We start from the raw sequence: 27,898 nt of genomic DNA on the forward strand, positions 1-27,898 counted from the left end.
CCAATTATTTTTGCTTGTTTTGTACTAATATCTGGCAACATGGAAACTGAAAGTGATCAAATAACAGCATCATTCAGCGTGAGCAGGTTATTGCTGATACTACATTCGGTAAGATAAAATCAGTAATCATCAAAATTGTGTCTGTAAGAGTATCAACAACACTATCGAAAAACAGAAAATAACTCTGGTACAAAGATGTAGAAGAATTGGGTTTAAATAAAATATGCCAAATATGTTAAAATGCGTAGCGTAAAACGGTAAAGCTAATCTCAACAAAATATAAGCATTAAGAATTTTTTCATTTAATTTAGAAGTTAACCTTTATCAAAGTAATGCTGAAAACAATAAGAGCACTAAACAAGTTCTTGTATAAAATCTTGTAACGTTTTTGTTATATAAGATTGCTTATTAAAATGATTACAAAAATAAACATTGCATGAAAAAGTAATAAATAATCCAGCAGTCCCAGTCCACCCCCCAAAACAGAGTGTGTACCCAAAGTGTAAAAAGGTTAAGACAGAATATTTTAGATCCCAGGTAAAAATAAAGTATGCTTAAACCACTTAGATACTAAGTACATTTGTAAGTTATGTAAAGCTATGCTACAAATATACTTATTAAAAGTAAAGTTCTACTTCTTGAGCAGTACTTCAGTTTACCAGAAAAAGTAAGAATACCAGTACCAACTAGATTTTTATTAAAATAAATCATGTCTCAAAATAACACTTAGATGTTCTTAACTTAATTTTAAGAAGTACCAAAAACAAATGTGATATATAAACCACAAAATGAGTGCACGAAAATAGTACATTTACTAAGTGTACTTAAAAAGTGTATTATATTTAAGTGCACTTTTTTCACTTGGGATAGCATTTGTTAACTCTTAACACCCCATTCTGGACCTCGGTAATTTTCAAACCCTGGCTACAGCCATGCCTGCAGGGGATCGAACTGAGAGGCCTGGTTTCATAGAAAGCAGTGGTTCTTAACATTATTCCTGGAGGCCCACTGCCCTGCACAGTTTGTATGTCTCCCTTATTTAACACACCTGATTCAAATCATCAGCTCATTAAAATAAATCTCCATGAACTGTCAGATAAAAGAGACATACAAAATGTGCAGGGCAGTGGGCCTGCAGGAATAACGTTAAGAACCACTGCGCTAAAACAACGACTATGCCTTAGATGTTTAAGCATCTTTAATAAAGTTTCCTCAGAAAAAGATGTACATGTTTAAGCTGTTCCTAAGCCTCGTCTGCGAAACCAGAGCTAAATCATTTAAACTCAATCTGCTGAGACACACAGGTGAATGATCAACAAACACAAAGCCTCTGAGACTTTATATGAGTTCCCAAATTATTTGAAACCCTAACAAAAAAGCTTAAAATAGAAATATTGATGATTAAGGTTATTTATTAAAAGACAGATGCCTTGTCCAGGCACTTGTTGTGCAGTGCGTTTTTATGTCATACCACTTGTGTTAGGGCACATGACTTTTTCCAAATGGACCCCCTAATTGGTTCTTGGTCCCCTGTGCCACCCCATAAAAAAAATTCTAGAATGCCCCCTGCTCGCCACACCCCTTGTGTAGATTTTTATTCTGATCATTATCTCAATGTGATTAGAGATGTAAGTAAAGTGTGAACATCATCCTTCCCACAAAACTTAATGCCAGCACAAATTTCCAGTTATATAATAAAAAAATGAAAACATAACAGCTTTAGATAACATGATTTTATTTGAACTTTTTGGACAGTGATGTAAAATGCTACAAATACAGTAATAGAGTAAATCCCTTTGTCTGTTTAACTAAAATATTCTGATGCTTGTGTAAAGCTAGTTTTAGTAACAATGATATTATTTAGTTACACGTTAGTCCCTTTAGTTCAGCACAGTGTTTATTCATGAAGTAAATATCAAACATTCTCCACTCGCAAGATCCGTAAAATCATTATTTTCTCATCTATACATTAAGACAAATTGCAAACGACACGTGGAGTGAAAGTGAAGTGTAAAAAAAATGGTCACGCACATGTAATATCTCTTCATTAAATGATGGTCTCTATAGGTACGGCGGTGAACTTTATCAAGTTCTGTTAAGATCCGCAGAAAAATTTCTTTCAGTTTTCATTCACTAAAGCTGACTACGGATCAGCTCTGACTTTAAGTCAGTTATTGTGAGATCACATGTCTAAATCACTGATAACATCCAAGATCTTAAAACTACAAAAAGCAACACGATCATCATTATAAAATATTATAATAAAATCTCTTTGGCATAGTTTACCAGTCCTCTTACCAACAATGTATTAATGCACCCATAAGAAACGCTAAAATATAACATTTTCTACAAAAAAAAAAGTGTAAAACTCCGCTAGCTGTCGTCCTTGTCTGAAGGCAGTATGAGGAGGTTGTGCCTTACCCAGCATAGTAAGAATTGCATATATTACAATAACAGCGTCAGTGTGTGTTTGTGTACAGAAAAATGAACCACAGGCACCCAGCAATAAAAAAAATCCCTCTGCTTGGAGTTTCTGCCTCTCTGTTTTTCATATTCCTCTCTTTCTGTGTAATTTATCATCAGGCTGTGGAAAAAAACAGCTAAGTTATTGACTGTTGTGCAAATTTTACCTCAGACAATGAGCAACAAATTGTCTGTAAACCTAGAAGACCATGGTTCACCTTTAAAACTTCCTATTTTAGAATGCCAGTTTTGTAAAGAGACACACAGTCATACATCAAATGTGCATTTTGAATCCACATTGATTTAAAATATAGACGTTTCAGCAGTAACAACATAAACAAATGGCTTTTATGGACTAAACACAACTTTTACAGTAAAATTATATGTAAAATGAATGTATACAATGTTAGCTACAGATCCTTTAATTCCTGGCTGCCAAACCTTTCTGCAAAGTCGTGATCCATGCTCGTCGTCTTTCCATTTTCTACAACGTATTTGTTTCAGGTATCAGCTTAGCCACTAACCAGACTGATAAATAAACACATGGTCCTCTGGGTTTTTAGACTGAATTGTGTATTTTGTACAACCTTAGTAGTGGTCATACGATCTGCCCATATCATAAGGCATGCCAGGGCCGTAATCGTCTTGCATATCAGCTTCTAGAGGATGATTCTCCATATGCATGGCATCACCATATCCTGGATATCCGCCTGGGCCGTAGCCATCAATTTCTGTAAAAGACAAGACACAAGAAGGTCTCGTAACGCTGTACACGTTTATCGGCAAATGTCTTCAATTAGAAATAGTTCATCAAAAATAACAATTCTGGCATCATCGCCATGTTGTTAAAAATGTGTTTAAGTTTCTTCTGTTTAACACAAACTAAGATATTTTGCTAAATGAAGGTAAGCAGTCTATGGCACTTATTGACTTCCATTGTATGTTTTTATCCTACAAAGGAAGTCAGTGGGTACCGTCAACAACTGTGTGTTTACCATCATTCATCAAAATATCTTTTTTGTGTTTAACAGAAGAAAGAAACTCATACAGGATCAGAGCAACATGGGTGAGTCATTTTTTATTTTTATTTTTGGGTGAACTATCCTTTTAAAGCTAACGGTACATTCACACGAGGTTTAAGCATTGATGCTTCCCATTCATTTTTAATGGGTGACGTCAAGCATTGCCGAACTGAATTGTGGATCCGTCGGTGCCGCGTCACTGCCGTTGCTCGCAGCAGAAGTTAAACATTTCTCAACTTTTCAAGCGGCAACGTGTGCGTCAGCCAATCAGATCACCTTATGCAAATAACCTAGGCAGAGCCAGCCAATTACGTTTATGGAAGACCGGAGCATGCGTAGCGGCCACTGTGATTGGCTGTTGGCCAAGCTTTAGACAAGCCTTTCGTCAAGCGTTAACGCTTCTCTCCCCCGTGTGAATGTACCGTGAGAGTCAAAGATGAATGGTTGGCAAATTAGGGTGAGTGAGGGAATATACTAACCGTCAGCGGGAAAGCCAGGATCCATCATGGCGCTGTTTTGAGCCTACAAAATACAAGAGAAAAGATAATAATTTTACCATATTACAACACAAGCACTGTTCTAAAAATAAGAGAGGTATGAGCTTCAAATTAACATGAAGGATGTAAATATTTAATACACGTTTCCGATCCTGTTGGGAACAAGAAAAAATGTCTTTCTATCAAGAGTTACCTTACATGACCAATGTGACCAAACCTGCAACCAAGTTTCAACCAACTGGTGGCAGCAATGTTTTTTTTTTAACAAAAGGTCTGGTTTTCACACCCCAATCAATTCTCAATGGATAAAGGCTCTGTTATTTAAATATTTAATACAATTTAACTGAATATTTCAAGTTTTGTTCAAATGAAACTTTGAAATGCGCCCAACTCACCATCTCCCATGCAGCAGGGTCGTGTTTGAAGAGCGAATGAGTGAGCTCCACTGATACTCGTTTCTTGTAGTCTGCGTTCTTGTCCTCGGAAATTCGGAAGAGTACAGCGGCGGCATAGGTGGCTGATGGGTAAAAAAAGCATTGATGTAAAACTCCCATACAGTACTTCCATGATGTTTATTTTTAAAAAAATCTGTTCTTGCTTAATAACTCACCAATGCCTTCGTTGCTGGAGTGCAGGAGCTCCATGAGAGGAGCGCAGGCTCCCTCCCCGTCAATTTTCTCAGCCGACTGTTTATCAAGAGCCAGTTCACACAGAACACCAGCTGCCACACGTTTGACGTTGTCCAACGGTGAATACAAAAGCTGCAAACGGAGTAAACACGAGGCTGTTAAACACTAACCACTAACTAGTGCGTAAAAGCAAGACAAACTCGCTCTTGTAACTATCTGCAACCTATTTGCAACCTCAACTAAAACTAGCTGGTCTCGATTTAGGAAATTCTAACTTCTGAGGCTGTGGGTGAGATAAGAGACCAATGCAAAACAAAACCACACTGCATAATGCACAATATGATGTGTTTTACTTCCCTGTCCCTGAAAAAGGTTTAACTGACCCGAAACCAGTGAAAAGGTTATATACTGAAACTAGGTGAAACTTAAAAGAGCACCTGAACAAACAGTGGAATGGTATCCATGCTGCCAATAATGGCTCTGTTTTCTGGATCTCTGGCCATGATATGCAGAGCACCGGTGGAGCCCTCCACAATCTCTTCCATTTTCACCCCATCCTGAAAGCAAAGGATCATTTTACTTATTTTGTAACTAAACACGAGTCTATACATTCTGTGAGTCAGTGACAGATAGAGAAAACATGCCTGGTATGTCTGTTGAGCACTTGAACCGTGTTTCTGTGCATCCTGGTGAGCTTTCACAAGCAAAGCGACCAATCTGGGAATGGCCTCGGCGTCTCTTAAAGGAGCCTGATTGGCTGGACACAGCGCAAGGTTACGGACGAGACCGACCACAGCCTGGAAAGAAATAAGTTGGGGTCAGCAAGACATGGTTATAATTGGGGGGACAATAGGGAGCTTTGTCTTGGTCCCTGGGATAAAGGGCCCCACTAAGGTCCTCTGGTAAAGCCTACACATGGGATAAAAACAATTTCGGGCCTTGTGAATTTATGGCCCTGCTACATACAAAATGAATTTAAAAAAATTTAAAGATGTGCTACAGTCAGTGACTTCAAAAAACAAAAATCTGTTTCATTCTGCATAAGGCATATGTCATAGCACTGTTGTAGCATAAATATAAATGTAAGATTCTTTAAAATAATTTTTTCATTGACAATAGATTCAAGATCTTACCTTAACAACTGGCCAGTAGTAAGGCTGATTGAGCAATTTGACTATTGGGGGAATGCCGTAATGGTTTCGTACGGCATTCTGTGCGACCTCAGCATCTGGATGCCGGCTGGTAAGGTGGCGCAGGGCACAAACCGCTGGCTCAATAATATCCTGTTTGGAACCGGCCCTGATGATGGTGTGAATCAGCGACTCCACACCGTTACTCTGGGTCACCTGCGCTTTGTTGCGCGTGTTGTTGCAGGTGAGGTTGGACAGGATGCCTGTGGAGCAGGTTAACATGTTGATGTCATCTGAAGACAGCTGAGTGACCAGGACTTGAAGCAGACCTTCCATTCCGTCCTGCAGGGGGCAAGAGAGAGCAAATGTTTACACAAAACTGCATTTACAAGCCTGGTCTCACTGTTTATACGTAGTATTGAAGGGACAGTCCACTTGTTTTGAAAATATGCTCATTTTCAGCTCTCCTAGAGATAAACATTAGATTTTTACCGTTTTGGAATCCATTCAGCTGATCTCCGGGTCTGGCGGTATCACTTTTAGCATAGCTTAGCATAATCCATTGAATCCGATTAGACCATTAGCATCGCACTCAAAAATAACCAAAGAGTTTTTATATTTTTCCTATTTAAAACTTGACTCTTCTGTAGTTACATTGTGTACTAAGACCAACGGAAAAATAGGCCAATATGGCTAGGAACTATTCTTTAATTCTGGCGTAATAATCAAGGACTTTGCAGCGACAATGATATTACGCAGTGCCCGAAAATAGTCCTCTGCTATTGAAAGTTACCAAGGGGACTATTTTCAGGCGCTGCGTAATATCATTGCGCCTCTTGCAGCCATGTTACGGCAGCAAAGTCCTTGATTATTACGCCAGAATGAGAGGATACCGGTAGTTCCTATACATTTCTGCCTAAAAAATCGCAACCTAAAATTTTTCACCGGTCTTAGTACACAATGTAAATACAGAAGAGTCAAGTTTTAAATAGGAAAAATATCTGCATTATTATTGAGTGCAATGCTAATGGTCTAATCAGTTTCAATGGATTATGCTAAGCTATGCTAAAAGTGCTAGCGCCAGACCCGAAGATCGGCTGAATGGATTCCAAACTGCTAAAAATCAAATGTTTAACTCTAGGGGTGCTGGAAAATGAGCATATTTTCAAAAAAAGTGGAGTGTACCTTTACTACGTGACTTTAAAAAAAACCTTTTCTTGTTTGTTTAAATAGATGCTCAAGCCTACAATATTAGATGTATTTGCAACATTTAATCAAAGCATTATTACGTATCACTAGCAGTATTCTCATGAGATCACGTTGGTATTTCTGATGGTGGCCAAGTTCAGTTCAAGTAACATGGACGTGACATTTCTTTTCTGTTTACAGTTGGTACAGAGGTGTCGAAAAGTCTATTTAAAGGGATAAGTGTAAAAATGTGTTTCTCCGTCAGTGTGAAAGTGTTTCGAATGAAAACAGACCTGTCTGGTTGCAGCGTCTGACAAGTTTCTCAGAGTCCACAGGCAATTCTGCGTAAGACGTTGACTAGACCCATTGAGATGCTTACCAAGCGCTTGCATTCCACCTGAGAGACAGAAAACATGAGATGCATACTTTGTCTTTGAGTATAGAAAGTATACCACAATGCTCATGGTGGCTTCCAGGGCAAACTTTAGATGGTACAATCCCAAAACCTAAGAGCGCTTATGTTAAGCAGGTCCCTAGATACATCCCAGGTCCATACTTTAACCTTTAATACATAATAATACAGATGCTTGCCTTTGAAAGTACAACTAATGTATGCTGTTAAGATGTCCGGTTTGACTTACCAGCATCTACAATAGCAGGCTTGTTACTGGGACAGACTGAGAGCACTTTGAGGACACGGCTGGTGGTCCACAGCAGCTTTTCGTAGTTGTAGGTCCTCATGATCTGAACAAGACCCTCAGGGCCACCATTAGCCAGGATGATCAGCTGAGGGACAATCAGAAGGTTATACATGACTGCCTGACTGTAAATGATATCTTAATATCATACATGATCAACAGGTATAAACACCTTGCTCTCCTGATTTCCATAGGACAGCAGCTGCAGACAGTCTGTAGTGATGGCTAAGAATTTGGGGTTGCTTTTCTTCAGCAGGGGGACCATTCGCTGCAGCCCGTCAGCAAGACGCACCGCCATCTTGGCTCCCTCCTGGTGCAGGATCAGGTTGTGTAGGGTGGTGATGGCGTAGAAAAGAACCGAATCGATCGGAGAGCTGAACAGGAGACAGGACATTGCATGGTCAAATATATAAAAAAAAAAAACATCTGTGATGAACACACGTGTGTTCACTTAAAGTTCTTGCCAATGATTTCATGAAGGCGGGCCACACATGAAATATTTTTTATTTTCAATAGCATTTGTATTTTGTCTTTCTCACCTCAACATGCGCACCAAAGCTGGAATGCCCCCTGATTTAAAGATGGCGAGCAGCCCCTCGCGCTGGTGAGAGAGGTTGTGCAGGATGCTGGCTGTGGCGCGGGTCGTCTCCATGTCTGATGTGTTCTGCATGGCCCTCACCACTGCCGCCACCATCTGCGGGGACTGCATGAGAGCCTTCCGCGATGCATCTCTACGGGTCAGCTGGTTCACAATCATAGCTGCTTTATTCACCACCACCTGATGTCGAGAGAAGGGGCAAAGGTAAGAAGAAGAAACTACCGTGCTGTGCGTTCGACTGTGTCCATACATTCATTTACACGTAAAACAGGCTTTAATCGGCATCAGACACAAAGTTTAAGAAAGTGGTGAGGCACCTGGTCATCATCATTGAGGAGCTTGGTGAGCTCTGGAATGGCGCGTGTGGCGAGTTCAGCATCATCTTGGTAGTTGATGAGATGAACGATGGCGGCTTTGAGCTGCTGAGAGGGTTCGGCCAGTTTCTGTACGTTGGTTTGTTGGGATGGATCCATCTGTGTGGAGAAGATGGTCGTTCCCTCGGTCACGGTCTCTGGAAACATAGCTGCCCTCACGCGCTGGGCACGTGTCTGAACGTACTGAGTCTCCACTTCTACAGTGACAGAAAGAGAAATATTATAATCTAGTAGAGTTTATAACTAGTACTTAACGTTATTAAAACGCTAAAGACTTAAAATGTTAAAGAGACACTCCACTTTTTTTAAAATATGCTCATTTTCCAGCACCCCTAGAGTTAAACATTTAATTTTTATTGTTTTGGAATCCATTCAGCTGATCTCCGGGTCTGGGGCTAGCACTTTTAGCATAGCTTAGCACAATCCTTTGAATCTGATTAGACCATTAGCACCGCGCAAAAAATAACCAAAGAGTTTTTATATTTTTCCTATTTAAAACTTGACTCTTCTGTAGTTACATTGTGTACAAAGACTGATGGTAAAAGTTGCGATTTGAACACACACGTCCAAACATTTGACATTTGCATAATAGGTGCCCTTTAATACAAAATGTACAGTACATGCAACTAAGTTCAGTATTCACTAAGTGTAATATCTAAATTAAAGAGTTGTCATACGTTAATGAGCTGTGTGTGTATATGTTGTGGTTGTATTTTACCTGCAGGGTGTTCTGAATATGTGAAGTTGTATTCATCATCTGATCGAACCGTATTGGCTCCTGTATGGATGCCTGAATCTGTCCCGGAGTATGAATGTTGCCACTCCGTCACCTTCACCATACCGGGCTCTGCCACTGATACACAAACATAATTGTGTGACTTATCAAAATCAAAATACTATTTATTAAATCTCTAGTATAAATGACATTTACTCACTGCGCATTTCCATTTTGGCCTCCTGGGCTCAAACCAAACAATCCAAAGATAAAACCTGTTAAAAAAACCACACAAGCACAAATTACATGGATATTAAAATTTTTAACTAAATCAGCATGGCAGATAATCTAAAGTTCAAACATACGCAAGAAATCAAAACTGGTGCAAAGGATCATGGGAGAAATGGAGAAGTAGTTAAGGAGGGGGCGATAACTAACGTCAGAGGGACATTCTGACCCATTTTGATCTTCAAACAAGGCGTGTGAGTGCACAACAACCTCACAAAACCAGTTCTGCATGTTCTGACATTCACACACCTATACACACCAAACTCCTCTCCGATCAAACAAAACAGTAACCATTTCAACCCAAACTCAGTACTTGATAACTAATGTGTCTGGACTACTAAAAGTCAATTTATAACACAAGACAATAATATAACTTTGTTATCAGTAAGCAAGGATAACAATTCCTCTAAAGAATTTGCTTATCATAACTTTTAGTTTTATCTACATTGTGGTGCCATTTTACAGTCTTGCACTTGTCCTAATTTAACCTCCAAATTTAAATTTTTTTTTTAGTGACGTTATATGTTATTTCTTTCTCTTCCTATGATACAGGTTATCTACACCTCACTCCTTTTTAATAGTACACTCAGAGTTTGCCCTCCTGACACTTTTGAATTCATGAAAATATTAAATTAGTAGTTAAATAACTACATCAATGCACATCAGATCCAAAAAGCGACCTGAACATTTCTTAAAGATGCACTGTTATGCTACGTTTACATGGAAACGATCTGAAAAGAAACCGCAAAAGTGGTGTTGCGTTATCACTTTTTATTCCGCGTTTATACAAGCATTTTGAGGGGGAAATCTGCGTGCATATGGTGACGCAAAAGTGTGTGATATTCAATGTAGTATGCACTCCAGGCGGCTAGGTGGCAATGTGAAGCACTGACACACAACAACACCAAGTCCGTGAGCCTGCGTACAACCTTCTTCCTGGTTCTCCCAGGTCTCATTCAAAGCCGTCTGGTTTGCCTCCGACGAATTGGCGCATCAACAGTTTCACTGAGGTAATTAATGCGCCTTCTCTGATCAGTAATACTTGCTGTGAATAATTCGTACAACTGCTGGAAAGACTTGTATATTTATCAGAGCTGCTATGGCAACTTGAAGGTCCGACGTATGGAAATAATCTGACATGTTTGTTGTTATTTTCCTGAACTGGCGCATGCCTGTGACGTAAACGCGTGCGTGACGAGAGCCACCGTGAGCAGACTTTTGCGTTTTTACTCTTTAGACGAGAACGCGACAGTAGATCGTTTTTAAGATTTGCACTCTGAAGGGTGGTTTCACTTTTTTGCGTTTTTAAGCCCCCAAAATGCCGTCGCCGTGTAAACGAAAGGCACATCCGATAAAATATTTTTACGTTTTTACCCTCGAGCGTTCTCGTGTAAACAGGCCCTTAGACTTTTTATTGGATATATGCAGTAACTCACTGGCAACGTGTTGGTACTGCCCTATTACAGTACCATAACTGTACATGTTTTTTACAGTATGATGCCTTTACCGCAGTTCCATTTTACAGTATAATACCCTTACTGTTACCTATTTTTAAAAAATATATTGCCTTGAAGGGGTATCGAACCCGGGTCACACGTGTAGGAGGTCCATAACACTACCACACTGCCACAGAGTCACTTGATAAAAGTTACTTGCTACACTCCCCAAGTACCTCTTCTGTCACTTTCCTAACACTCCGAGGAGCGAAATCTTGGCGTCACTAGTGTTTTGAAGTCTTGAGGTCAAATTCAAATCTGACAGTCAAGCATTTATCCATAATCCCTTTATTGTTTCTATCTACGTTTCTCAATAAATTATTTACACTGCTGAAAAACAATTTACATTTTGAAATTTGCTTCACTGCTAATAGCATAACAAATAAAATGTATTTAATTTCATAGATACATTTTATTTTTCCATTTTTTTATGCTTTTATAACACAGTTTTATTCAACTACAGTAGCACTACTGCTGTTGTTTTACGGAAGCCTACCGTAAATTCAAAACATACAGTAAATCACTGTAAATTAAATGTTAATACCAATAATGCAATGTATATTACAGTAATAAACTGGAAAAGAAATTGATGGTATTTTATTGGGCATTTTGTGGTAAGTAACTGTAGAAATTACAGTTAAGTCTAACAGTGTGCATTTCTTAACACCAATTGGCTGTTCTAAAGGGCGAGGGCAGGCTTAATATAAGAAAATGGTCACTGCTATGAACATGATTGGTTTAATAAGGCAGCCAATGGGAATGAGCTAAATATTATATAGATCGAATCCAATCATCTGGATGCACTACATAGCGATTCAATGCCTTCCATCTACGACTGCAAGATATATTGAAATAAGCAAAATATCACACGTTTATATGTTATGCAATAACTGAATGACTTTAATACTTCAAAAAGTAACGTGTACTGCAAGTTATAGGTTGATGGAGACAGCAAAGTGACTTGGGAGACCTGATGCTTTCTTTTCCAAAAAAAAGAATGAAACATGTATGCTACCTTGATATCACTGTTTAAAATACATTTGAATAAAATTGTAATTGATTTAAAATATTATTGTATCGCATATTGCATTATTTAGCACGTTATTGCATATAACATTTTCTTCAATACCGTGCAGCTCGCTCTACTTCCATCAAATAAATCCTGCAGTTTTCAAATGCACTCCAGAAAACAAGTCAAATGTAATCAGAGGGTTTAAAACTAGCAGGAAACCAGTGGGAATCTGACGCCAGGCCACAATCCTTCAAAACAACTGCGTGAACGATTAAAGTTACAAAATTTTTGAAACAGATTACATAATCACACGCAGCACAACATGTAGCTTTCAACACCAACGTCTTGGATTCAATTCCCAGGAAATGCATGAACTGATCTTGATCATGTACAGCATAAGCGATGGCAAATGTGTAAAAATGTAAACGTAAAAATAATTTTTTCTGCATTGACTTTACACAAACGCTGAACTGAGAACATCAGGAGAGCAAGCATAAACACATATTTTACATGCCTTACGTGTTGACACTTGAAAAGTATCTGAACACACACACACACGCATAGGGTTGTGTGACCAATAAGAACAGAGTATCTCAGTGAACATATTCTTTAAAAAGCACGCAGCCAATGCTAAGCAGATGTTTGTAACTATAGTGTTTATTGTGCTAAAATAAGTCAAGCATTACTAGTGACTGTAGTTGCTGAGAACCAGCATCATTCCAAGTAATGTTTCTAAAGATTTGCATATATTAAGGTCCTGAAAGTGAAAAATCCCTCTGCTGGGGCAAGTGTCATAACACACCTTACTGGGTGTAGCCGAGTCACAAGCGTGTGGAAACATGCAACATGCTGTGACTCCTGTCAGCCCTGCAGGTAAAAAAGAGAAAGCCCCTGTGAACAATGAGGCGTGGTTTTCTCAAGCTCGCAATCCAGTGAGCTCAACACATCTACACACCCAGTGTGAAATATGCATCTAGAACGCATTACCGTCCAAGTAATTTGTAAAAATGATACGACAGATTGGGAAATGACTTAAGATATCGGTCAAAATCAAGTGTACATCTTTTCGATTTTGGTCATTGGACAAGCAATTGCAGTTTTTAAGTCTACATTCTTGCATGTTATTTTATAAAACGTCTATTAGGGTGTGGCCAATCACCCAATTACAGTGGCACACCCAAAATAAATAAGAAACCGAGTGGTGCTTGCTAAGGTAAACGTTACTATTACAACAAACACTTTCTAGAGATTTCAATAAAAACTTCTACTTTAAGTTTGACATCTTTTAACTTTTTCTGACTGCTGAATTAATCAAATCCCTTTAAGCGTTAAAAGGATAGTTCACCCATCATGATGTACTAAACCCGTATAAGTTTCTTTATTCTGTTGAACACAAAAGAAGATATTTTGTTCAGTTATTGTAACCACACACTTAATGGCACTGACTGATGTCCATAGTATCACAATAAAATACCATTCAAGTCAGTGAGTGCCAATAATTGTGTAGTTGCAGTACCATAATTTAGGGATGGGACGATTACTGGTTTCACAATTAACCACAATAAAAAAATGTCCTGACGGTTAGTATTATCGTTTAAAATTTAATTATCATTACAATCATGTTTGATACCAAAATTTTGAAAACTCGCGGTAAATCCTGTCCAGCCAGAATCAGTTTGACACAGGCGCGCACATGCAACGTAGTTTTTTGCACAAGGCGGCATTAAAGTGATAATGTATTGTATTTATTCATGGTAAACTTATAAGACAGATTTCTTTATTTTTTACCACAGAAATAATTTCAAGGACATGAAATATTAAATTTTGATTTTCAAAAATAAAACGTAAAAAAAAATGTTTTTAGTGTGTGTATCAGTTCTTTTTAATCATTTTCATCTCATTTTTTAAAAACCATGATAATATTGATAACCGTGATAACTTTGGTCACTATAATCATGATATGAAATCTCTATTTATTTATATTTTAAAAAAAATTTGTTTTGTTTTTTAACATAATAAAGAAACTCAAACATGTTGAGGGAGAATAAATAATGACAAAATTTTCATTTTTGGTTTATCTTTTTAACTCTTTCTCCGCCATTCACGAGTTAACTCTTTAAATAAAAGAAAACGCTTCCCTGCCAATGACAAGTATTTCCGGCTTACCGCAATCATCCACCCCAACTTATAAAACCCAGAAGTAACCCCTCACATGAGAGATTAAGAACTCTGTGTATGTTTTTAAAAATCGTTCTGAATGTTTTAGAAGTCTTTCACAATAATGGAATTATCTCAGCTTTTTGCTCAAAATTTGGTGTTTTTGAAGAAACCTAGACATATTTGAGAGGTGATAAAAAACTAACGAAGGTAGGATGAAAAATTTTTTTTGTTTGAAAGCAAAGGGTCTGTTCTTTTATATGATATATTGTATGTTTATATATTTAAAGAAGAAAATTTTTTGGAAGGCATTAAACTTTTGTAAAAATCATGAAAAATGCTGACGCTGTCAGGCAAGGTAAAAAAACCCGCTGGCGGCGAAAGAGTTAAAGTCGCTATAAAACTGAAGTAGCGTCGGATTCATTTTCCCCATCATGACGTAAATCTCAGCGAAACAACTTCTGAAATGAGAAAAAAGGTAAGACAGGACTTGATTTTATCCGACAAGAACTGATTGAATCGTTTTAAGTTGGGTCATGCTACTAACTGATAATCACTGCAATCTTTTCCCTAGGCCCACCCTCGCGTCATTTCTCGTGACAGGACGTAAAGAGTGATAGTTTCGATTAGGGGAGGAGATTTGCGTTTTTGATTAAATATTATGAGGGCTAAAAAAATAAAGGTCACAGATAAGTTATTTATAAAACAATACCACAATAATCATAAAAAAAGAGTTTCAATTTCATGATGACTTTAAGCTTCAGCTTGCTTGAGCTACTGACAATTTTAAACTATTATATAAAAAATATAACTACATTATGTTTAAAAAAACACCACAGTATCCAGATGAGGCCAACGTGATAAACACTTTCACTGTGTTTTCGGAGCTGATATTAGGTGTGCACTGCTGTCTGTACATTGAACCTCACACACAGATGCGATGATGATGATGATGATACGCTAATGAGTAACAGTTTATTACTGTACAATCAATTTCACACTGAGACAACTGAGTAATGTCACACGCCCTTCAGAAACATCTCCCACCCCCATCTGACTGACTCCACCCACCCATCCCCGCCCAATAGATCCAGGAATGATCAGCATGGACGACTCTGAAATGAGGCTGAGATTTGTGTGAGTTACACTGTGAGGAGTCATTGGGCTGTGGACATGACCAATCACATGGCAGATTCCCAAAACTGTAATCCTGGTGTGACATTCTACACTAGACTATAGTGTGCTACCTCTCTCATACACACCCTTTCTGTACTTCTGTCATACATAAATACACGCACTTATATATATATAATAACATAAAATAACATATTATACACAGACAGTGCACTTATTGGGTCAAAAAATGATGAACCAAACCCATTGGGTTGTAGTTTAACCTAAGCTGGGTTGTTTTAATCCATTGTTTGATCAAATGCAAAACATGTTCAGGGTTAATTTAAACCAACAGTTTATCTTTTTTTCCAATGTAGGGTCAAAAATAACCCAACAATTTATTTTGAGTTTACGATTCAAAAGAAGTGTTTATCATTATTTAAAATATATTTAAATCTGAAGACGTGTACTTAAATGTTTGAAAGTAAATCAGCCATTAAGAGCCCAGAATAGATGGAAATGATTTTAGGTTTACAAAGCATCTCAGCGTGAGAACCCAAGAAGCTACTTGATTGAATGCCAAGACATTTTTACAAATTCTAGGCAAAATGTGACGCTGAAGATGCTAAAATATAACAGATTTGTGCTTTTTAACTGTGTAATACCATAGTTTCATAATAATGTTTGTCCAGCTGGCGTTCCTCAGGTTTTTTTTAACAAGAACCAAAAGCAACATGTAAGCTGACCAGCATTATTTGCAGGTGTAAAGCTGGTCCACCACAACCAAACCAGCAAAACTGTATAAATACACAGAAATGTATACTTGTTAAGGGTGGTCTGAATCTGAAGTAAGTAGGGATGCACGATATATCTGCCGACATACCGTTATCGGCCGATAACTGCTTATTTTTAATATTATCGGTTATCGGTCTGATAGCAAAATTAGGCCGATAAATGATGGATTATTTTGGTTTGTTTAACCACTTCACTTGCTCTTGCTGGCCATGTGTAGTTTTAATTAGTGCTTTCTGTGACATAGCACGAAGATGACACGTGTTGGGGGCTCAAGAAGAGTATGCTAGACTAGCACAAAGACAAGATGTCTGGGAGTTTTTCATTGTGAAATTAATATGAATATTTATCGGCCTATATATACTCTTTATATTTGGGGGCCGATAAATATATCGGTTATCGGCCCCCAAATATAAAGAGTTATCGGTATCGGCCAAAATATCCATATCGGCTAATAATCAGTGTATTTACGAGGAAATGAACTGTATTCATAACCATTTGGAAACCCTACTGTATTGCTGTACAAATATGTCCTTTTAGTACATAATGACAGAAAGAGACATGCTGATGGTGCTCATTTACAGAACAATAGTGAGCACTAAGTAACAGTGAAGTCAAAGCTCACTGCCCTGCCCTCAGGATAGACAGGGAGTGCCACTGATATGACTCGGGTGTAATTTACTGTCAATGTATGTGAATAGCTTTTAAACAAACACTTTCTAAAGCTTTTTGTCAGTACTGATAACAATAAAATGAAAATTAAATTCCCTTTTTTAAGTAAAAGAGAAGTTTATAATTATTTTCCTTTTAAAACATCCCCTTTAAATGTTGCAAGTTCCTTAAAATGTGGCCTCAAAAAACACTTTAAACTACAGGTTACACTGAAGTTATCGAGATAAAGAGTTTGGTTATGTTATCATGTTTTATTGTGCTATTGGCTGTATTTTTTTTAGTTATGAAGGCTTTAATCAAAACAAACCAACTGCAGTTTGATTGATTGCTGTAATTGAAATGCACAATCCAACCAAACTCTTCATGAATTGTAGGAACAATGAACAATATCTACTGTTTGGTAATCTGAAACCTGTTTAACCACTTTTAATTAAATATTTTAAGTGTACTAAAATATTTACCACAGCATTTCACTACTTCAAAGCAGAAATATATCCACACAAAAATAATGTAGCATGTTTTAATATTTACTATAGTAAACTGTAGTGTACAATAGTCTATTTGAACTAAAAAGTAAAGGGCCCCTAACCTAGGTGTTTTCAGCAATATAAAAATAGTCTCTGGTATCCCCAGAATGTCTCTGTAAAGTTTCAACTCAAAATACACAACAGATCTTTCATTATATGATGTTAAACATGTCCATTTGTGGCTGCAATGAAAATGCACTGTTTTTGTGTGTGTCTCTTTAAATGCAAAGAAAGCTTCTGTTCCCCTCCCCATATGCAAAATAGGGGGTAGAGCACTTAGACATGTACTTTGGATTACATCAAAACATGTAGGGCCCTATAAAATCCGTTTAATTTTTTCCCAAATTCCGTTTTATTTTTTCCCAAATTCTGTTTTGTACGTTGAAATTTTTGCAAATTCCGTTTTGTCCGTTTTAATTTTTGGCAATTATTTTTTTTAACCTTTACTGTTATTTTAGTCATAAAAAGAGTGTGCCTTTAATGTTAATGATTAAAATGTACACAAATACAATAGGAATGACCTTAAATTTATTGAGGTAACATTTTTTCACATTCCCTGTTTGCAGTAGGCGGAACCACGATGCAGATCATAATATTTTAAATGCGAAGGATAGTTAGTTTGCCTCAGCTCGCTTGAAACGCATAAAACTGAACAAATACATGAAGATTTGTGTTCGGACTTCGGTCAGATGCGAGTGTGTGCACGTTATAGAGGTGCAGTGAGATGCAGTGAACGGGATGTTGACAAAACTTACAAAATAACAGTACTCCGGTCACATAAAGTCACGTGAGAACTGCTCGGAACTAAGTGCTTAGCGTCTAATTTCTTAATTTTTTGCTGACGAAAGCAGAGTCGTGGAGAGCCGCTTTGCCATGGTTTCAGTGTTTTGGAGGGGGTCTGAAATGACGGGAGGGGGTGTGTCGTCCAGATTTGCTTCCCCCGGTCTGCATTTCCCCCAGACATACGTTCTTCTCCCACACAAAAACAGGATTTTATTCAAAATATGTATAATTTCGCAAAATTTCGCGTTAACACTAGATTCTGTGTTAATTTGCCAATTCCGCGATTTCGTCCGTGATCCCGTTATCGCGGAAATTATAGGTCCCTAAACATGTGTCTCTGGCAGAAGGTTGAACTACGCGCTAAGGTGGAGTCTGTGAGCGGTTATGGCTGGGCGTAATCAATGTGACATCACATTGATAGGGGATCCCCAACAGCCTGTTTTGTGTGACTGTTGTGGTTTTAAGGAGATTACACAAAGAAGAATAGACAGATTTGTATAATAACAGGATGTTTCTGCACACACACTGGCAACCCATTTTCTGATAGAAACACATTTAAACGTACATTTTTTTGGTTGGGGGGGCTTTAAAGTATGTTACAGTACTATTTACTGTTTAAACTTTACAGTTTATCAAAAAAAAACTAGTCGAGATTACAATTTCGGGACAATTACATAATCGGCAAAAGCCTCAATTGCTCATTTCTGTGCGTCTCGGCAGTAGGTTTGGTTACCTACGCAGTGGTGAATCAGAGATGTTACAATTTATAAGTTAACGTGTCCTTTAGCCTTCATTTGGTTTTTTCGAACATATCTTCCATAATTATTTGTTATTTACACATTATATTATTTTGTTTTGGATGTTTAGAATTTACCATGCAGCTGCTTCACAGAAAGTTATAAAACATTTCAAAACTTAAATGTAAGTAACAAAAGAAAGATCCGCACACCAAAAAGCTCCCTTTCACATCATTTATTGGAGTGACGTTTCGGGTCTCTACTGAGGAAGGGTCGTAGAGACCCGAAACGTCACTCCAATAAATGATGTGAAAGGGAGCTTTTTGGTGTGCGGATCTTTTTTTTGTTACTTATATATTTATTTGATCCTGCAACCATATTTTATTTGGATGTTCGTGATTCTACAGTTAAAACTTAAATGTAAAACAATAATAATAATAATCAAGGTGAAGTATTGTCAATTATGATTTTGTCATAATCGTGCAGCCCTGGTTAATAATAATAATAATAATAATAATAATAATAATAATAATAATACAGAATAATGTAGTATAGTAAACATTAAAAAAAGTGTAGTAATATGCTGCAGAACACTACAGTTTACTACAGTAAGTAATATAGTATTCTACAGTTTTTAGTTGATCAATTCACTACAGTTAATACTACAAAATACTGTACTAAACAGTGTAGTAATAACTATAATATACTTCAGTATACTACCAGTGACTACAGTAAATGTTATAGTATACTCTACATTATCTTTTTGTGTGTAGACCTAAATGTAGAAAGTGAAGGATAAGTGCAGAATAAGTGTGTAAATATGTTTCAGGGTCACAGCATATTCAGGATGACTGTATTATTACAGTCATCATAATAAGCCATTAAAGCATTTACATCTGAATTACTGCCAGTAAGCAGCCATTTTGTTTTCAGAATCAGTCTCTAGAGAATAAACAGCTGCTATATCTTCTAGCTTTCATTCAGTAGCATGAAATCCAAAGCCACCCACACACACATTGTTAATGACATTGTGACCTGGCAGCTACCAGCTGAGCCTGTACTGTTAAGAGTCTGCTGTGTCTGAGTTTTCCCCAGATACTCGACTTGCATCCGCTGTAGACAGCGAGGGGGCGAGCAGGTGGTCTACGCTGGATCGGCGGGTTTCTTTAACCCCTGGCTAAGTACACATACAGGCCCCTAAACATGCTAATCTGTCAACAGACATATTCATTCACAAAGTTATAGTACGTTACAAACAAAGCGCAAATGTTCGGTAAGGTGTACTACATATCAGAATATTAACTGCAAACAAGTATAAATCAAAACAATGTATTTGTATGGATCTAGTCACAGTAGGGTTGAAATCCTGAAGTTTTTTATTTAAACTTTTTTTTTAAATCACCATCCAAAAAGATGGAAGATTGTGAGTCACATGTTTGCAATAAATACGTCATACTCCAGTACAACTTGTGGTGCTAATCCATCATAAGCCATTTTGTCCATTTACATTAAACACCAAAACAAAGATTTAACAATGAAGATGGACATGGAACTACAAGTGCCTTAAAGAGTACCTATGGTCCGAATCACGTTTTTACATTTCCTTTGCGTGTGTATTAGTACATGTTAATGAAATGCACAAAGAAAACAATGATGCGAGTTATCATCTCCAACGTAAATCTCTTTTCTTGGACTACAACAAACATACAAATTGTAGGCAACAGTTTACTTCCTGGGATTGGTGATGTAGTAAAGACCGACATTATCATAATTCCTCCCGCTTCAGACTCACAGCCTGTAAGTTAACTCCTGTTAGTATTGCAGTGTGTGCAAATCCTTCAAACATGGTAAGGAGCGTCACATTTATGGCTGACGTCAGAGGTATTCAGGCCAATCACAAAGTACAGATTAGCTGGCCAATCAGGGACAGTTTTGTAGAAAATCCATGCATTTCAGGAAAAGAGTGAAATCTGGAGCTCCAAAATTTACGATATGTGGAAAATAATGTGTTTTTAACCATAAACCACGCAAACACATTGTATTATACCAAATAACGACGTTTTTCAGCAATGAAATAGGTGCTCTTTAATTTGCCTTCTCCTTTGATCACAAAGGTCATTTTGGAAACCCTTGTATAGGCTTTACTAGTCTATACTTTAGACTTAAGATCAATGACTGTTTGTGAACTTTTAAGAAGTATTTGGTTTTCTTCTACTTCTGCATTAATAATACCCTCCCCTACAAAATACTGCAACCAATCTTTGTACTGTCTAAGGAATGAACAATGTTCCTGCATCTATTAAAATGAAACCGTAATAATCTGATTTAATCCTATTTTACATATATGTTGAATCAGTATTATTTTTTGAAGACAGTCAGCACAGAACATGCACATCTGGGCCATGTTGTTAACTTACACGTCAGTGTTATTGCACAACTCAATTCAATCATTATGTGATCTAGCTAAGATGTGATTTGTAGGGAACCTCCTCTGAACATACCTGATGTACGTTAAACAGCACTGACATATTCAGGCATGTAAAGACAGGCTGTGTTATTTTAGCCTCTAGCTAAACCATTACAGCCCTTGCATGACATGTTATAGGAAGTACAAAATTAATGACAACATATTACATATATGAATTTGCACATGCATACCGATGAGGCTAAGAAGAGTTTCAGCATAGTTTTTACTACAGATAAGCTGCGTTGGCCATACTACTACAATTAGCCATACTATTAAATTTTAAAAGCTTACAAGACTAAATGACAAGCATTTGGTCAGGGGTGTCACTTGCATAAAGTGCATAGATTAACACAGACAGGAAGAGACAGGGCATGAGTCAATGCTGTCTGTCTGCTTAAAGCACCCTTGTGTCTCCTTTTATTGTTCAATGGGATAGATTCACGGATACATGATATGAGACAAAAGACAGTGGCCAAAATCTGTCTTCAGAATCATGCATATGTTCAAACGCCAACTATCCCATAATCCCTCTTCTGTCTCAGTCCAGTTGAGAGGTTGTTTCATCTGAATGAGCACTTGTCTATGACTTAATAGACGATCAGTCACAATTCACGTTATTGTAAGACGTTTCTCGTCTGAGTCATTACCAAAAGGCACTTAATGTAAAGTGGGGCGTAATCCGAGACAGAGTTTCAGACATTTTGCCAATATTGTGAGGCTTTCCCTATCCGATCTTTTTTCCTTGTTCTAAAAAATGTCCGTAAACACGGCATTGTCTAAAAAAATCGACTCAAATCGATGCAGTATACATGCCAGACCAGAATGTGGCGCTGTAAAAACTAAAGCATGTAGTCCGCCATTGTTGTTGCCTTTACATGGCGTAGCAGTGTCTAATTAGGGTCGAGACATCATCATAATCACAAAAAAACAGATTGCTGTACACATGAACACCCAAGGGTGTTCCCAAAACGCTAATTTTTTTTACGTGTTATACAGTTAAATGCATCTCTGCGTGCACAGGCTCTGAGAAACGTCAAAATCTCTCCCACATTTTTGAAGAAAACCATTTCTCCAAAAAATTGCCGCATACGCAGTCTTGGTGCTTGTGGCCCTCCAAAATGTCTAAATTTAGTCCACTGTTCCCTTCTCTTCTCTTTAGGAGCGTAGGTACTTCATCATAGCTATGCATGAGCTCGTAGAGCAACACTGAGCCGATGTGACAGTCGTTGAATATTTCATCAGTCCAAGATAACCTAAGGGAAACTTTATACCGCATAAATCTAAAGGGATTTAAAAAAACACCACACTATTTGACAACGCGAGTAATTTAGGACTGGAAAGGAGTCTGAATTGGGCTACTGCTTTATACAGAGTTGGAGTATAACTGGAGCGTGCAGTTTAAATAGCTCATGAAAGCTAAGAAAACTTGCTAATATAGTTTAATGTGTTTATGTTCCAGACCGTTTACCAAATTCGTACACATGTTCCCATTTAGAGCTCTGACTCACTGGTACAGTAGAGATATCTACAGCGATCTGGAGAACAAATATGTAGGCGTGTCAGTGAAATAAAGCGATAGATAAAACCTCACAGGGGTCAATAAAAAACAAAAACCCTCTTACACTGGACTATGGGAATGTTTTTGCCACCAAGTGGAACTGAATAGAAGGCCTGTTTGGATTGATTATTCATTACCGTGACATTGTGTCTCTTTGGTGTGTGAAGATTCCCTGAATGGCCCCTTTCTCCACCTCTTCTTGGTTACTGTACACCTCCCAATCCCTAGTACAGTTGAATTAAGGAGTGGAGATGTCTTGATGATACATGCCCAAAACCTCCCACAGTTTTTGACTCTCCCCTTGGCCCTCCCTTCTCTCCAAATGGACAGTGGTCATGATACAGAATATTTCAACACTTCATTTTGATGTGTGACATCCAAATCTGAAGTCATGCTATAGGTGTGACTTTTAAAATAATTGTAAGGAGGGGGTGTACACCAAAGCGTTACACGGGGGCTGAAAACGGCAGGCTGATGCTGATTGTTGGCGCTTGCCAGGTTTTTTTTAGCCGAGTGCTTTGGTTTCTATGATTTGTTTAGAGTCGTTGAAAGATGCTCCGGTTGGTTGTTGTTATATTTGGCCCTGCCCCTCGTCCAATGTGATGGGCCGGGTGAGAAGTGACATTGACGTGCTGAGCGTTTCACCCAAAGCACAAAAAAAACGCCAAGCGCTGGCGCTTAGCACCGACAAAACCCGCCAGCTGCTGGCATTTTTGAAAGCGCAGCGCTTACATTGGAAACGACTAAAAACATACACCACCCATCGGCGTAAACGCTTTGGTGTGCACTCTACCCAAACACTACTCAAAATCTCAGTCCCCTATTGTCAACAACGAAACAAAAACATTGACTTCCTTGGAAACATTGCTTCAGTGCAATTATAATCTTGTGGCCGATCAGCACAAAACAATGCAATTCAAGATTACGTTACACTTTTAGCACCGAGTGCAATACCAGGGGTTCGCCACAAAATATTTTCCTCGTTCAAACTTCAAGCCCACAGAAAATTAAATTATTGATTTCGTAAGGAGTGTTAAATTCACTTTTCTTATTAGAGTTTGAGTATAGTTTTTACAAAGAGTGAAATATGAGGAGACTAGTGGACTGGGATAAAGGCCATCTTGTGTTCCTTTGTGACTTCTCTGTGTTAATTCAGTCGGTCTGAGTTGCTGTTGGGACTGTTTATTGACATCCGAGGAGGGCTTTGTTAATTATTAATAAGAGGAGTGCTGACCAAATGTCGGACACAGTGAGTAGTACAGTATAAATCTTACTACTAGGTAGGAATAAAACATTGTGGGAAAAGATCACTAAATGTATACAACTAACCTGGACATTCACTTTAGATTGTGGCACATTTGAAATGATATGCAGTGAGTAGACTGATGTATATAAAGAAACGCATCTCAGTCAGGAATATCCTATTCTGGGATCAGACCCATTAAAATAGGTTGGTACTTTAAATGTGAATTATAAAAGCCACAGAGTAAAAGAAATACTCAAATTAATCTAAAGAAGTGAGAAGGACCCTGAACATTTAATCTAGACCGATATGTAGACTAGACAGATAATCTAGACTCCTCTTAAAGGGTATTTATAATGCAAATTCTCGCTGCACATAGCTGTCCTAATGTAGGACAATATCAGGGATTTGTGCTTAGGGAGATTAACAGCTACAGTATGTGTGAGCCCAGATGCTATAAATCTCAGCCGAAAACTAACGGTGGTCGCAAGTCACTGCACAACTCAACTCACCGACTCCCACAAAAAGCAAATGCCACATCCTGTGTGTTAAAATCAATGGCAACTGACCCATACAAAGATATAAATAGACTGTTAGATTGGTTGCTGATATTTATTTATTAATTTATTTTACTTTTTTAATAAACATTATTTGTAAATAACAGTAAATCCCCCCCCCAAAAGACTTCAGCTGGCAGGGTCACATTTTATCCTCCATGTGCCAGTATAGGGCATGCGGATGCCATCCAAAAACTGTTGATCACATTAGTACAAAACTGCTTAAATGTGGTAATGCTGGTTAAATCCATGTGATTAAAGTTAGCAAAATTGAGTTGGGTCCGTTAAGAGATTAGACGCTGACGGAGGATGTCCTTTTGCTTCCTTGCTAACCAGACAAACAGGAAAGGGTGTATCCCAAGGAACGTTGTTTCCTTCGAGGCAGATTAATAAAATGATTCCTTGACACTAAAAGACTAATTAACTTTAAAGTAATTAACTATCACCCAAGTGTGAGAAAGAACTGGTTGTATTGTATCTCTCAGGATCTCTCTGAAGATGTGAAGTCAGCTCTTTAGCTGTGTCCTTATTAAATACAACATATTACTTTAGCCCCACCCAGAAACACATAACCTACACTACACAAATCGCATAAAACCCAAACCAACAATGTAAATACATATTTTTTTAATTTAAAATATTTATTTAATTTACTTTTCTATATGAATTTCTTAACTTTTGACTACACCAAGGTCCATAAAGCTACGACCTACTGTAGATTCACGATGTTAGAGAAACCCAACAGTGATCAGACACCAGCAAGGTGTTACAGGTGAGGCAACAGACCAACGTCACAACCTGGTAGTCTTATCAAAAACGAATGGTTTCTGCATGTCAACAGTTTATATCACTACCATCAGTACAAACTACAACCTTATCGGCACAATATTCACAGAGATGTTTAAAGTTTGCTCATTTATTTCGCACGCGATATTTTGTACCAGCTATTACGCCTGTTTAATGTCAACAGTTGAGGTTAGGGAATGACGGGAGGTCGAGTTCGTGTCCCAAAAAGGAAAGATCGGCCGTTTCTTTGTATTCCCGGCTTCCTCCCTCTTCTTTGTACGTAAACACAATCGCGTGAATTACATACAAATAAAATCTGTATATATAGCCAATGTTTAGTGGACTAAATGCATTTAAAGTTCGCGTATCAGACGAAACCCGACACGCGGAAGTGAGGGGGAATCTCGTACAGGTAAACCAACACCGACAACCCAGAACACTACAGAGTAAAACAGTTTCCCAGGAGATCAAATGCGAATAAAAGATTGCTTTATAAACATCACTGTATTGTATACTATTAAAACGAAACTATTAAAAACTGTTTAAGAGTAACAACCGCGGCGTTTAAGCACTAAAAAACACAGCTTTAATTCGACTTAAACACAAATCTAAAAATCCGCTTTTCTTTTACTTACCTCAAACACTCTCCGTCCTAAAAACCGACTGCTTTCCGTGATTTAGAGGTCGTTAAGTTTCCCTCCACTACACAGACTTGCAGTTAGTGCGACACTTTCTCTTGCATTCAGATGAGGGTGAACAATGTGCACTCAACAGAGAGCAAAGTCTCATCCAGAGCTCCGCCTCCCGATACTATACGAGCCCTGCACCACACCCAATACCCACACCCCTGCACCCTCAGATCAACACGTTCAAATAAACACCAGTGACACGCATGAACGCATCTAATTGCTTCAAATTATCGTACTTTTTTATTTAAGATGTACACGTACATGCAATGGTTTTATTAAGTGTAATATCTTTGTGCCATAAGCAGGGATCTCCTACCTGTAGGGCATATTCCCTCATCAGAGACCGCACCTTCACGTTTCGACATACAGAGCTGTGCGTCATGAGTCATGTCATTCTCAGACAATGCAACAGCATGTGTCTAATATAAAATCTACATTTATTTTTACATTATTGTTCACATGGTTGAGAAACTGATTTGGACATCCACACAAAAATATCTAAGTGCTATTATTGTTTTATTTTTATCCAGTTTATCTCTTTCATAACTACTATGTGTGCCTCTGAACTCCTGACAGATGTAATGAAAGATATATAGGCCTATGCAAAAAATGTAAAAAAAATTGATAGAATTAACAAGTTTTGACTTGTTATAAGTTGACATAACTTATAAAAACAAGTTGAAATTGTGTAAGTTAAAGTAATGTAAAAATATACGTTAATTTGACATAAAAGTTAAATTTTTTTACAGTATAATGGTTGTGGACTGTAAAAAGTGAAAGTTGAATCTACTTAAATAAAAATACTTAAATTTCCTCACTTTAATTAAAAAATGTAAAAACTTTAAAATTAATACGATTTTTCACCTCAATTTTTTCAACTTTTACTTTTTACAGTGTGATTGTATTTTTGGATACACCAAGACAATCACTCATATCTAACTTGCTCAATAATCTGTCACTCTCGCAATTGGAAATGATTTAATCGTTGTGAAGTGGGTGATTCAGTTCATGTTATAGTTCAAGTGAAAAGGAGAGAACGGAGAAAAGGGGTGGAGAAGGGTGTGGATGAGCCACTCCTTTGTGTTAAAAAGCATGACATATACACAACAATTAAAGTAAAAGTGTAAGTACATGGGTCAAAAATCAGGAACAACTTCTGCTTTTTGACAGGTACGCCTAATTAGGATCCAAGACAAGCAAATAGCTAAAAATGATTAGCTTTAATATAAAATCAGAATTTGAAATCAGATGCTTGAGATTTATTTGAAAGGATACAGAACAGTTGGTTAGCTGTTCTCTGTTGTGCATGATTATATAAAGAACCCAGTAGGAAGTCTGCTGCAAAGTTTACTTTATATATTTGATCACTGCACAAATATGCTATAAAGCTAATATAGTTTAATAGTAAGAACAAAACATTCAGTTTTAACAACTTCAGTTTCTGTTCATCATTTCATACTCCTTATAAAAAATCTTCACAGTCTGAATAGAGGTCAGAGGTCAACATTCCTAGGCTGCCTTTCATGCGAGCCAAGGAAGCCAAAATAACTCAACATGTGCAACAGACAGTGTTTCTGAATCCACACTGTTGTACTCATTTCAACTTTAAACACTCTTTAGGGATTCACTACATGCCTCAACAATCAAGATATTGCGTAATAAACAGTCAGTTTTAGAAAACATATGTTCATGCTTATTGAAAGAATT

General features: G+C 37.6%; 1 protein-coding gene across 1 annotated transcript; it reads right to left on the bottom strand.

Moving 5' to 3' along the window:
- Positions 1 to 1,718: 1,718 nt before the first annotated feature.
- On the bottom strand, positions 1,719 to 26,292 carry jupa (junction plakoglobin a). The gene is made up of 16 exons (XM_065241635.1): positions 26,138 to 26,292; positions 9,535 to 9,589; positions 9,318 to 9,452; positions 8,543 to 8,796; positions 8,167 to 8,405; positions 7,800 to 8,001; positions 7,571 to 7,715; positions 7,223 to 7,326; positions 5,745 to 6,083; positions 5,256 to 5,408; positions 5,049 to 5,168; positions 4,593 to 4,743; positions 4,378 to 4,499; positions 3,965 to 4,007; positions 3,051 to 3,194; positions 1,719 to 2,584 (listed from the first exon to the last, which is right to left on the bottom strand). The coding sequence occupies exons 2-15, from the start codon at positions 9,545 to 9,547 to the stop codon at positions 3,052 to 3,054; spliced, it is 2,163 nt and encodes a 720-aa protein (XP_065097707.1). The 5' UTR covers positions 9,548 to 9,589; positions 26,138 to 26,292; the 3' UTR covers positions 1,719 to 2,584; position 3,051.
- Between the last annotated feature and the right edge of the window lie 1,606 nt (positions 26,293 to 27,898).

This window comes from Paramisgurnus dabryanus, chromosome 14, assembly GCF_030506205.2.
Source record: "Paramisgurnus dabryanus chromosome 14, PD_genome_1.1, whole genome shotgun sequence".
Taxonomy (NCBI): domain Eukaryota; kingdom Metazoa; phylum Chordata; class Actinopteri; order Cypriniformes; family Cobitidae; genus Paramisgurnus; species Paramisgurnus dabryanus.